The sequence below is a fragment of the Dendrobates tinctorius genome, unplaced genomic scaffold, assembly GCF_039654945.1.
Source record: "Dendrobates tinctorius isolate UK_male_01 unplaced genomic scaffold, ASM3965494v1 ptg000069l, whole genome shotgun sequence".
Classification (NCBI taxonomy): Eukaryota; Metazoa; Chordata; class Amphibia; order Anura; family Dendrobatidae; genus Dendrobates; species Dendrobates tinctorius.
The window spans coordinates 20,350,252-20,363,566 of record NW_027361737.1 but is presented as its reverse complement, the minus strand read 5'-3'; the positions used below and the strand labels follow the sequence as shown (position 1 = coordinate 20,363,566).

The following is a 13,315-nucleotide window of genomic DNA, read 5'->3' as shown; positions in this document are numbered from 1 at the left end:
AATGAACAAATAAAAGTCAGACATTGCTTTTCAACCATGCTTCCACAGAATAAAAAAAAAAAAATAAAACTCATGAAATAGGCCTGGATAGAAATGATGGTACCCCTGAAAATAATATGACAAAAGGGACATGTTAAATCAAGGTGTGTCCACTAATTAGCATCACAGGTGTCTACAATCTTGGGAGTCAGTGAGTGGGCCTGTATAGAGGGCTACAGATACTCACTGTGCTGTTTGGTGACATGGTGTGTATCACACTCAACATGGACCAGAGGAAGCAAAGGAAAGAATTGTCTCAGGAGATTGGAAAGAAAACTATAGACAAATATGTTAAAGGTAAAAGTTATAAGACCATCTCCAAGTAGCTTGATGTTCCTGTTGCACATATTATTCAGAAATTTAAGCTCCATGGGACTGTAGCCATCCTCACTGGACGTGGCCACAGGAGGAAAATTGATGACAAATCAAAGAGACGGATAATACGAATGGTAACAAAAGAGCCCAGAAAAACTTCTAAACAGATTAAAGGTGAACTTCAAGCTCAAGGAATATCAGTGTCAGATCGCACCAACTGACGTTATATGAGCCAAAGTGGACTTCATGGGAGACGTCCAAGGAGGACACCATTGTTGGGAAAAAAAATCATAAAAAAGCCAGAATGGAATTTACCAAACTACATGTTGACAAGCCACAAAGCTTCTCGGAGAATGTCCTATGGACAGATAAGACAAAAATGGAACTTTTTGGCCAGGCACATCAGCTCTATGTTCATAAACGGAAAAATGAAGCATATCAAGAAAAGAACACTGTCCCTACTGTGAAACATGGAGGAGGCTTTATGTTCTGGGGCTGCTTTGCTGCATCAGGCACAGGGTGTCTAGAATCTGTGCAGGGTACAATGAAATCTCAAGATCATCAAGGGATTTTAGAGAGAAATGTGCTGCCCAATGTCAGAAAGCTTGGTCTCAGTCGCAGGTCATAGGTCTTGCAACAGGTTAGTGACCCAAAACACACAGCTAAAAACACCCAAGAATGGCTAACAGAAAAACATTGGACTATTCTGGAGTGGCCTTCTATGAGCCCTGACCTAACTCCTATTGAGCATCTTTAGAAAGAGTTGAAAAATGCCATCTGGAAAAGGCAACCTTCAAACACGAGACAAATTGGAGCAGTTTGTTCTTGAGGAGTGGGCTAAAATACCTGCCGAGAGGTTCAGAAGTCTCATTGACAGTTACAGGAATTGTTTGTTTTCAGTAATTGCCTCAAAAGGTTGTGCAACAAAATATTAAGTTAGGGATACCATCATTTCTGTCCAGGCCTATTTCATGAGTTTTATTTTTTCAAAAATTCTGTGGAAACGTATTTGAAAAGCAATGTCTGACTTTCATTTGTTCATTTTCATACATTTTTGATTTATTACTTTTGTCAGATTCAAGGTATTTCTGTCACCATTGTGGATTTTTCTGTCATTAAACGAGGGGTACTAACAATTTTGACCACGTGTGTATTAAGTCTCCTCTTAGGCTACTTTCACACTTGCGTTTTTTTGCGCTGCGTGCGCAATGCAAACGCGCATAAAAACGCATCATGCGGTTTTAATGCGTTTTCTTGTTTTTTGCGCATGTTTTTGCTAAAAACGCATGCTTTTTTTTTTTGCGCTGACGTGCGCATGACCATGCGCACGTCAGCGCTCCCATAGACTCTAATGGGTTTTGGGTGAATTTCGTGCGCATGCTTTTTTTGAGACCGGTCGGACGCACACAAAATGCAACAGGATGCATTTTGTGAGCCCGGGCGCACACTACAAAAAAACGCATGCGCATACAAACGCATGACAATGCGCACTCATGTTAAGTATAGGAAAAAAACCGCATGCGCATGTATGCGCAAAAACGCAGCGCAAAAAACGCAAGTGTGAAAGTAGCCTTAGCCTTCTTTTTTTGCAAGCTAAACAAACACAGATCCTTTAATTGCTCCTCGTAGGACATATTTTGCAGTCCGCTCACCATCCTGGTAGCTGTTCTCTGAACTTGCTCCAATTTTTCAATGTCTTTTTTAAAATGTAGTGCCCAGAACTGGACACAGTATTCCAGTTCCATCCCTTGTAATAATATAGTTGCCGCCTTTGAACTGACTAACTTCTGAATATCCTTTTTAAAATGTGAAGCCAAAACTGGATCCCATATTCTAGATGTGGGCTTACAAATGATTTATAAAGAGGTAATAATACATTGGGATCACGGGATTTTTTCTCTTTTTATACATCCTAAAATCTTGTTTGCTTTTGCGACTGCTGTCTGACATTGAGTACTGCTGCTCAGCTTTACTTGTGACCAGAATTCCCTGTCCTTCTCCTGTTCTCCATTTATGATGACTCTGTTTCCTGTCATTTAGCCAATTACTTGCCAATCTGCATATAGTTTCCCACAGTCCTTGCCTTTGTAGCTTCAGTATAAGGCTGTTATGTGGAACAGTTTCAAATGCCTTTGCAAAGTCCAGATAAATCACATCAGCTTTAATACCAACATCCAGATTTGCACTTGCCTCCTCATAGAAACCCAACATGTTGGTTAGACACAACCTATCTTTCAAGAATCTGTGCTGGTTGTCAGTTATATTATTCGCTGCAATTTATCTCTATATCTCTGCAGATCATCTCTTATGGCCCCATATACAAAAATATAAAAAATCTTGTATAACCTCTTTAAGTGAGTAACAGCATCAATTGGAGCTCCGCTTTGACCTCTGCTATGAAACACAGATGGTGGCTATGTAATATAGCCGGGATCTGCCACATGTGGACAGGGCTCGGCTGCTGAACCCTCTCTCCATGCAATCACCCAAGCTTTGACGTACATGTATTTGATACTGCGTCATGGGGTAAAGGAAGTGGCAGCCAAACATGTGCATTACAGCTTTAGTTAAAGGCTATTTGACTGACATTTCTAGCTGAGCCATGTGCTCTTGTTATCAGTAGTGGGACCCTTAAGGGAACCTGTCAGCAAGGATGTGCTGAGTGACCTACACACAGTGTCAGGTTGGTGCCATTATTGATGATTGATTGATGAAATCCATCCTATGGTTTTTGTTGTTTTAATCAGTATTTTCAGTGGGGGGACGGACTGTGGGGGGTCTTCATGTGGTGCTCTGATTAAGTATTCATCTGTATGGCTTCTAACCGGTCACTGATCCCTCACTGACCTGCCCCCTAGTTTACATAAAGAATATTATATATATTTAAAAAAGAAAATCACCTTCTGCAGACAGGCACCCGTGGTGGCACCTGCGCAGCAACATGATCACATCATTGTGTTTAATTATTTTTTTAAAATTTTTTTATTTATGGTATACATAAATAAAAAAAATAATAAAATCAGTCTGAAAATGGCGCCAGCCGCGCCTGCGCAGTAGCAGCTATTGGATCTCCAATGGATACTACGGCGCAGGCGCAGTCGACACCATAAATTAAAAAAAAATAAAATCAGTCTGAAAATGGCGCCAGCTCCACCTGCGCAGTAGCAGCTATTGGATCTCCAGTGGATACTACTGCGCAGGCGCGGTCGACACCATTTTCAGACTGATTTTTTTTTTTTTTTTTTTTTTTTTTTTAAATTTATGGATACCATAAAAAAAAATTATTAAATACACATTATAGATGCGATCATGCTGCGCGCAGGCGCAACTGCCAGCTCCTGCCTGCAGAAAGGGATTTTTTTCTTTCAATGTGTATAGAATAATCAATTATGTAAAATAGGGGGCAGGTCAGTGAGGGATCATTAACTCAAAACTGAAAATAAAGATTACACAACAACCACAAGATGGATTTAATCAACCAAGGTATCATTGATCAGTATAATGGCGCCGACCTGACACTGTCTACTCAGCACCATCCTGCTGACAGGTTACCTTTAACAATTAGTTGGGATAGGAGATAAGTCGCAATCTAGGTATAATCCCTTTAAATTACAGCCAGATTGCAAAATTAACGATATAACAGTCGCAGCTGGAACATTTGGATGCAAGTGAACAGTAAAAATGCAAACCCACATTAATAAATTAGTTCTGTAAGTAAAATTTGTGTAACTGCTGTATGTTTTCTTCTGCTTTCCTAGGTCTGTGAGCTGGACATAATTTTTAACTTCGAGAAAGCATACTTCATACTGGATGAGTTTCTCATGGGGGGTGAAATTCAGGAGACCTCCAAAGAGTCTGTAGTGAGGGCCATTGAGGATTCGGATATGTTACAAGAGGTAATTTCCTTTTGCGCTTACTTGAAGTACTACCTGCACACTCATGTTAAGAAAGCTATGGAGAAAAAAAATGTTCCCTAAAAAACACGCCAACCATCTGTACTCCTGTGGTAAGGACTGTAATCTTTCCTATGTAATCCTATCTTGGTGGATATTTTGGGCTTGGACATCACGCACTCGGGTTAATCTGGTTTCACCCTCGTTAATTTCTATAGCCTTTAGTAAAGAAGGGAAAGGGAGGACATGATGGAAAACCTTCAATATCTTACAGGTTTAAATAAGGTTCAAAGTGTTTCCGTAAGAGACTTAAAGAACAAGGAGGCACAAGATGAAATCCGTTCAGTGGAGGATGAGAAGCAATGTCAGAAAATAATGAATAAGTAGAAATAAAAGAAAAAATAGTATAAGGGCAGACGAGATAGATCATGTATTTTATTTGCCGACAATTTTTTTTGCTTCTGTTGCCATTATTAAGGGGTTATGCCCAACATTTAAAATTCTCGTGTATTCAATGGAGTTTGAGGGAAACTGCTCCCTCTGAAAACAGTTATGTATCACTCTGAACATATCGACTATAAGACTATATAAGGGCATTTGTAGGCTTGAAAAAGACCATAAAGGTGGAAAAGTTGCTGCTCTCATTATATAGAGGAATAAAGTTATATGAAACTTCCTAAGGAACATGGGCTTCAGTAGGTTAGAAGTACTATAAGACTGTCATTACAAGGGGCATAGATCAATGCCAGAATTGTTGTTTTTTTGTTCAACCCTCACTAAGAACAAAATAAAAGGTGATCATTAAATCATATGATCCTGAAAAAGGAACTAGTAAAAACTGAAGTTCAGCGTATAAATAGAAGAGCACTCACAAAGCTCTGTCTACAGAAAAATAAGAATGTCGTGAGTCTTCTGAGAGTATGGTAACCAAATAAAAGATTTGGGGGCCGATTCTTGATTGGCATTGAGGTCGCCGGTCTTTGTGCTGGGCGTGTAAAATGCGCATAATTCATTAAGAGGCACTTGCCACTTAAAGGGCTATTCCCATCTCCAAGATACTATATGTAGTAGGTGTAATAATAATCATATTAGCAAATACCTTTTAATTAGAAATGCAGTATAGTTTTTCTGACTCACTATGTCTCCTCCTTTCCTAATGTGCAGGACTTTAGGTATCCATGGTTACGACCACTAATATAGTGACAGTTAGCTAGTTGCTAGTAGTCATAACCATGGATACCTAAGATCCTGCACATGTGGAAAGAAACATAGTGAATCAGAAAAAAGGTAATACATTTTTAATTTGAGGTATTTGCTATTATTATTATTATTATTATTATTATTATTATTCCTACTACATTTGGGGATAGGATCTTGGAGATGGGAATACCCCTTTAATGATTAGGCAAATCTGACAACTAGAATAAAGTACTCCATAACTTTTCATTGATTTAGTTGGGCAGGCTTTGCCATGACCCGTCCCACCTCGGCTCCCACTCCAGTTCACCGGCAAGTCTTCGCCAATGCTCCCGGTGTGTGGCCTCGGCTGTGGCACTGATGTCATGTTGACCATATGGCGGCCAGTCAGTAAGCTCAAAGCTTCATCCAGTTTAGACCGTACGACCCCCCCCCCCCACCTTTTAGAGTTACAGCTAATACCAGACACTTGGAGCATTGGCAGAGACTGGTCGGTGGACCCGTGGAAGAGTACAGCTCTTTGTTTCTTTATAATAATCAACAGTCTGGGACACTAATTTTCTAAAAGGGAACAACCCCCTTCTATTTTGATGACCTATTCGTAGTGTAGGTCCTCAAGATGAGATAGGTGGGTGTCAGACACACAACGAAAGCCAGCTGTAAGAGATGAACCAAGTGGAACACTGCAGCTCTGTACAGTTGTGGCCAAAAGTATTGACACCCTTGCAATTTTGTCAGATAATACTCAGTTTCTTCCTGAAAATGATTGCAATCACAAATTCTTTGGTATTATTATCTTCATTTAATTTGTCTTAAATGAAAAAACACAAAAGAGAATGAAGCAAAAAGCAAAACATTGATCATTTCACACAAAACTCAAAAAATGGGCCAGACAAAAGTATTGGCACCCTCAGCCTAATACTTGGTTGCACAACCATTTTTAGCTCTCTCCACAGGTGTTCTATGGGATTCAGGTCTGGACTCATTGCTGGCCACCTTAGAAGTCTCCAGTGCTTTCTCTCAAACCATTTTCTAGATCTTTTTGAAGTGTGTTTTGGGTCATTGTCCTGCTGGAAGACCCATGACCTCTGAGGGAGACCCAGCTTTCTCACACTGGGCCCTACATTATGCTGCAAAATTTGTTGGTAGTCTCCTGACTTCATAATGCCATGCACACGGTCAAGCAGTCCAGTGCCAGAGGCAGCAAAGCAACCCCAAAACATCAGGGAACCTCCGCCATGTTTGACTGTAGGGACCATGTTCTTTTCTTTGAATGCCTCTTTTTTCCTCCTGTAAACTCTATGTTGATGCCTTTGCCCAAAAAGCTCTACTTTTGTCTCATCTGACCAGAGAACATTCTTCCAAAACGTTTTAGGCTTTTTCAGGTAAGTTTTGGCAAACTCCAGCCTGGCTTTTTTATGTCTCGGGGTAAGAAGTGGGCTCTTCCTGGGTCTCCTACCATACAGTCCCTTTTCATTCAGATACCGACGGATAGTACGGGTTGACACTGTTGTACCCTTGGACTGCAGGGCAGCTTGAACTTGTTTGGATGTTAGTCGAGGTTCTTTATCCAACATCCGCACAATCTTGCGTTGAAATCTCTTGTCAATTTTTCTTTTCTGTCCACATCTAGGGAGGTTAGCCACAGTGCCATGGGCTTTAAACTTCTTGATGACACTGCGCACGGTAGACACAGGAACATTCAAGTCTTTGGAGATGGACTTGTAGCCTTGAGATTGCTCATGCTTCCTCACAATTTGGTTTCTCAAGTCCTCAGACAGTTCTTTGGTCTTCTTTCTTTTCTCCATGCTCAATGTGGTGCACACAAGGACAGAGGACAGAGGTTGAGTCAACTTTAATCCATGTCAACTGGCTGCAAGTGTGATTTAGTTATTGCCAACACCTGTTAGGTGCCACAGGTAAGTTACAGGTGCTGTTAATTACACAAATTAGAGAAGCATCACATGATTTTTCGAACAGTGCCAATACTTTTGTCCACCCTCTTTTTTATGTTTGGTGTGGAATTATATCCAATTTGGCTTTAGGACAATTCTTTTTGAGTTTTTTCATTTAAGACAAATTAAATGAAGATAATAATACCAAAGAATTTGTGTTTGCAATCATTTTCAGGAAGAAACTGAGTATTATCTGACAAAATTGCAGGGGTGTCAATACTTTTGGCCACAACTGTATATTGTTTAGCAGCAGGGGCCGAGTACTGCAGATTATTTCTCATTTTCAGAATGGTGCCAGGTTTCGGTCCTCCTTATATTAGTCCCAGGAAAACCCCTTTAAGGAGCAAAAGGCATAGGACTGTGCAATCCTGACATTCATGCTTGTCTTTATTTTTTTATAGGATTTGCTGTGTTTACTAATGTTCAGTTCTGAGTGAGTAGGTGTTTCCTGTACAGGACCCTCCTGTAGTAGCGGGAGCAGTTCTGGAGGACCTGAACAGCCCATTCATTTGATTACATTCATTTCTCCTGCAGATGCGCTGCAGGGAATTGAACACTTGCTAAGGAGAAGCCTTATTATCAAGTTATAGTTTGGGGACAAAAGGAAAGTGTCCAAAGCAGGCAACCCCTTTTAAACTATTGAACCCCAAATGCGCACTTATTCTAACATAGTACTGATCTACAGAACTATAAGATATGAGAAAAAAAAGAAGTTGTGATGTGAATGATGCAATAATGTGGCAATATTTTCAGATTGCGTTTGCATTTTTTTTTTTTTTTTTTAGACAATGGAAGAATACATGAACAAACCAACATTTTAAGAGAGCGACTCCAAGATCCGTCCACCGGTCCAGAAGTAGACTCTGTATTGTATTGGACAGAAGACATGGCAACTGCACTAAGGATCAGAGGGCACCGCGGGGCGGTCCTTCTGCCATCCTACCACAGGGCAGCATGAAATCAAGTGGGACATGATTACCAAGACTACCTTATTCAACCCTTTGCAGCTGTATGGACCTAGACGTATACGAAGTGAATACATGTTTGCAAAAGGAACCTTGCTTTTTAAAGGAGAAAAAAAAATATTTTTTTATGTATATTTTGACTCATACCAGAATGACTGCCGGAAAATGCCAACCAAAGCAAGGACTTAAGTTAATGATTTTTATATGTTAATATTTCTTCATAAGTTTGGTGTAAACGGGCTAATCGGGCCTCATTTATTAAAGCTATCTAGCGGTAAAGCTGGCCGTGCGGCCCATAACAACCAATCACAGTACAGCTTTCTTTTTTTCACAGCAGGTTAAATATTGAAAGCTGAGCTTTGATTGGTTGCCATGAAGAACAAGGACAATAACTCTACTATCTAGTTTCAATAAATGATTCTCAGCTCTTTTTTCTTGGTGTAGAATGATCTAATGAATATTAATAACGAATATTAATGTAGATCCTGAAATTTACGCAAATATCCTAAATAAATGGAAAAGGTTATTTAATCAAGGCGTTTTGCAACATTAGATTTAATATATATATATATATATTTTTATTGGGTTCTTATGAGCACAAAATAATGTTAAATACCGTCTGTCTGTCACTTGCCAGTGGAATTAGCATCCATTTGTCAAAATTTAGATCAGCAAAGTCAGTACATTTTAACCCTACCCCTGTTACTACACAAAACCCACTTGGGAACGCCCACTTTCAATAAAAACCTCCCATTTTTAACTCAGAAGATTGTCCCAGCAAGTATGATATATTATTGTTTAACTACATGCTAGATATCAGATTGGATTGCCGAAGGGCTGATATCCATGATAACCTAGATATGTAGATAGTGGAAATGATCGAATTGGTTCACAGGACAGCGGCCATCTCAATATACTGCCTATTACCTGCCAACATTCACAGATTCTCTTTTTTGGTTAGCCGGCTTGGTGCAACATCATCATTGTGGTGTGATGCGCAGGTGACATGGCACCAGGCTGGCTAATCAAGCAGAGCTGGAGATCATCATTGTGGTGTGATGCGCAGTTGACATGGCGCCAGGCTGGCTAATCAACAGAAGAGCTGGAGATCATCATTGTGGTGTGATTCGCAGGTGACATGGCGCCAGGCTGGCTAATCAACAGAAGAGCTGAAGATCATCATTGTTGCGTGATGTGCAGGTGACATGGCACCAGGCTGGCCAATCAAAAGAAGAGCTGGACAGCATCATTGTGGCGTGATGTGCAGATGACATGGCGCCAGGCTGGCTAATCAACACAGGAGTTGGGGATGCTGGCAGGTGAGAGGTGGTATACTGACATGTCCACTGGAGCAGGATTCTGCAAATTGAGTTGCTCATCTCTGGTATCAGTAAAGCTTGTGACCTGTTAGGGATATGTTTGGAATACAAGAGTGGTATTTTACAGGAGCAACCTCTTTTGTGAGGAGTGTAGATTGGAGATGGGAGCATGTTCAAATAACAGCACATATAGAAATGTAACCCTCACCATCTATCAAACTGAATAATCTAATATTAAAGGAATAAATTAAAGAAGTTCTCCACTACTAGGACAACCCCTTATTTATCACTCTGAATGTTCGCTCCAATTTACCTCTCGGGGCGGCACTGCTTTAAGAGTGCCAGCACTCGCTCTCTCGGGGCTCACATGAGGTTGTTGTGTCACGCAAGCCCTGCGCCTATTCGATGCTGGCGCCACTGTCCCTGCCTTCAGACATGTAAGTAATCAAGAGAAAGTGAGTGGCCAGCCGCAGCTATCATTACTTCTTGAGCACTTGTATGTCCAAAGCCAAAGAAGGGGCTAGTGGAGCTGGCACTGATTGGGTGCAGGGCTCACGGATGACAAAACAACCTCATAAGAGCCCCCGGAATGCAAGTGCTGACACCGCTGAAATGGCGCCAGCACAGGAGGTGAGTGTAGCTGTTTTTATTTTAGCTGGAGCAAATTTTCAGAATGAGAATGGGTTGTCATAGTAGTGGACAACCCTTTTAACTTAAACCCTTTAACTATATCACAGTTAAAGTGACAAGTTATCTTAGCAGCATAAATAAGAAAATGTTTATATATATAATTCTTATGTTTTCACAGACAATGCTTCTCTCTTTGATTAAAAATGTCTGTAATGAAAAACTGTTTTCTCATTATATTAACTAGGGGTTTACAACTGGAAAAAAGCCAGCTCACTGATCTTCAGAAAGTGCACAAACTCCGTCCTGATGGGACGCATTCATGTGAAATTTGAAGACTAATTGTTCCAGCTCTTCCATAAAAAATTCCTTTATTTTGTCACGATAAAAACATGATTCTTAGACAACATCAAGGCACACGTGAGGTCGAGCTACGCATTTCAAACACTGCTGCGATCTTTATCAAAGCTCAGCTCAGTTTTTGCTATGTAATCTGAGGACATATTGTAAATGCTGAGACACAGATTTCATTGATGTGTCACTTTTTAGGCTGTTTGCTTTTGTTTCATTACAATGAATGAATCATAGAATCATAGAATTGTAGAGTTGGAAGGGACCTCCTGGGCCATCTGGTCCAACCCCCTGCTCAAAGCAGGATTCGCTAAATCATCCCAGTCAGATGTCTGTCCAGCCTCTGTTTGAAGACTTCCATTGAAGGAGAACTCACCACTTCTCGTGGCAGCTTGTTCCACTCATTGATCACTCTGTCAAAAAGTTTTTTCTAATATCTAATCTGTGTCTCCTCCCATTCAGTTTCATCCCATTGCTTCTAGTCTTTTCTTGTGCAAATGAGAATAAAGTTGATCCTTCTACAATGTGACAGCCCTTTAGATATTTGTAGACAGCTATTAAGTCTCCTCTCAGTCTTCTCTTTTGCAAACTAAACATTCCCAAATCCTGCAACCTTTCCTCATAAGACAGGGTTTGCAGACCGGTCACCATTCTGGTCGCTCTTTTCTGAACTTGCTCCAGTTTGTTGATGTCTTTTTTAAAATGCGGTGCCCAAAACTGGACACAATATTCCAGATGAGGTCTGACCAAAGAGGAGTAGAGGGAAATAATGACTAAACATGATCTAGACTGTATGCTTCTGTTAATACATCCTAGAATTGCATTTGCCTTTTTTGCTGCTGCATCACACTGTTGACTCATATTCAGTCTGTGATCTATTAGTATACCCAAGTCTTTTTCACATGTGCTGTTGCTTAGTCCTATTCCTCCCATTCTGTATATGCTTTTTTTCATTTTTATTGCCCAGATGTAGTACTTTGCATTTTTCCCTGTTAAAAACTATTCTGTTAGTTGCTGCCCACTTCTCCAGTTTATTTATATCTTTTTGAATCCTCTCTCTCTCTTCTCTAGTATTAGCTATCCCTCCTAGCTTTGTGTCATCAGCAAATTTAATCAGTTTACCCTCAATTCCTTCATCTAAATCATTGATAAAGATGTTGAACAATACAGGGCCCAGGACAGAGCCCTGTGGTACCCCACTTGAGACATTCTTCCAACTGGATGTGCAGCCATTTACGACCACTCTTTGGGTCCGATCACTAAGCCAGTTATGAATCCACCTAACAGTTGCCTTGTCCATTCCATACTTAGTCATTTTTTCAATAAGGATTGTATGAGATACTTTGTCAAATGCTTTGCTGAAGTCAAGATATACTATATCTACAGCATTTCCTTGATCCACCCAATCAGTGATTCCGTCATAGAAGGAAATTAAGTTAGTCTGACATGACTTATTAGTTACAAACCCATGCTGACTCTGTTTAATCACTTCATTCTTATCCAGGTACTGACATACATGTTGTTTAATAATTTGTTCAAAGATCTTTCCTGGTATAGAAGTCAGACTCACCAGCCTATAGTTGCCTGGGTCCACCTTCTTCCCCTTTTTGAAGATAGGAACAACATTTGCTCTTCTCCAGTCTTCTGGGACTTCTCCTGTTCTCCAAGAATTTTCAAAGATTATGGAGCGGGGCTCAAAAATTTCTTCTGCTATCTCCTTCAGTACTCTGGGGTGTAATTCATCTGGACCTAGAGACTTGAATTCATTTAGGTTAGCTAAGTGTTTCCTCACTATCTTTCTGTTTATAGATATCCTGGATTCTTCTATTCCCTTAATAGGACAGTGAAGAACAGTTGATGTTACATTTCCTTTCTGAGAGAAAACAGATGCAAAATAGGAATTTAAAAGTTCGGCCTTCTCAACATCCTGTCTTACCATTTCATCATTTTCATCCTGTAAAAATCCTATAGCATCTTTGACTTTTCTTTTACTTTTGACATATCCCCAAAATCCTTTATTATTGCTTTTGACATCTCTTGCAAGCCTCACTTCATTGTCAGCTTTAGCTAATCTGATTTGTGCCCTGCAGGTTCTGCAGACAGCATTATATTCTTCTTTAGATATGCCTCCCTCTTTCCATTTTATAAACTTTTTTTCTTCCTTTTTAGCATGTGCTTAAGTTCTGTGTTCATCCATCCTGGCTTCCTTAAATGCTTCCTATTCTTCCCTCTTTTCGGAATTGTTAACAACTGTGCTTTGAGAATTTCATTTTTCAAGATTTCCCATCCTTCCTGGACTTTTTTTGTCTTTAACCCCTTCCTGCCATCCGACGTATTATCCCGTCCATGGGACCTGGGCCCCTATGCCCATGGACGGGATAGTACGTCTCAGCGATCAGCGGCGCCCACGTGGTGAGCGCCGCTGATCGCGGCCGGGTGTCAGCTGATTATCACAGCTGACACCCGGCACAATGTGTCAGGGGCTGTCACGGACCGCCCCGACACGTTAATCCCTTGCACACTGCGATCAAACATGATCGCGGTGTACCGGGGGTTAAAGGGAAGCATCGGCAGGGAGGGGGCTCCCTCCGTGCTTCCCTGAGCCCCCCACGGCAGCGCAATGTGCAGCGCTGCTGCGGGGGGCTCCTTTCCTC

General features: G+C 40.8%; 1 protein-coding gene across 1 annotated transcript in view; it reads left to right on the top strand.

The window, feature by feature from the left end:
• Positions 1-8,899, top strand: part of AP1S3 (adaptor related protein complex 1 subunit sigma 3) — a 79,000-nt gene extending 70,101 nt beyond the window's left edge. Inside the window, exons 4-5 of the mRNA XM_073581144.1 lie at positions 4,113-4,250; positions 8,185-8,899. Coding sequence (XP_073437245.1) covers positions 4,113-4,250; positions 8,185-8,220 — 174 coding nt within the window. The 3' untranslated portion in view covers positions 8,221-8,899. The remainder of the gene's footprint in view (positions 1-4,112; positions 4,251-8,184) is intronic.
• The last annotated feature ends 4,416 nt before the right edge of the window (positions 8,900-13,315 follow it).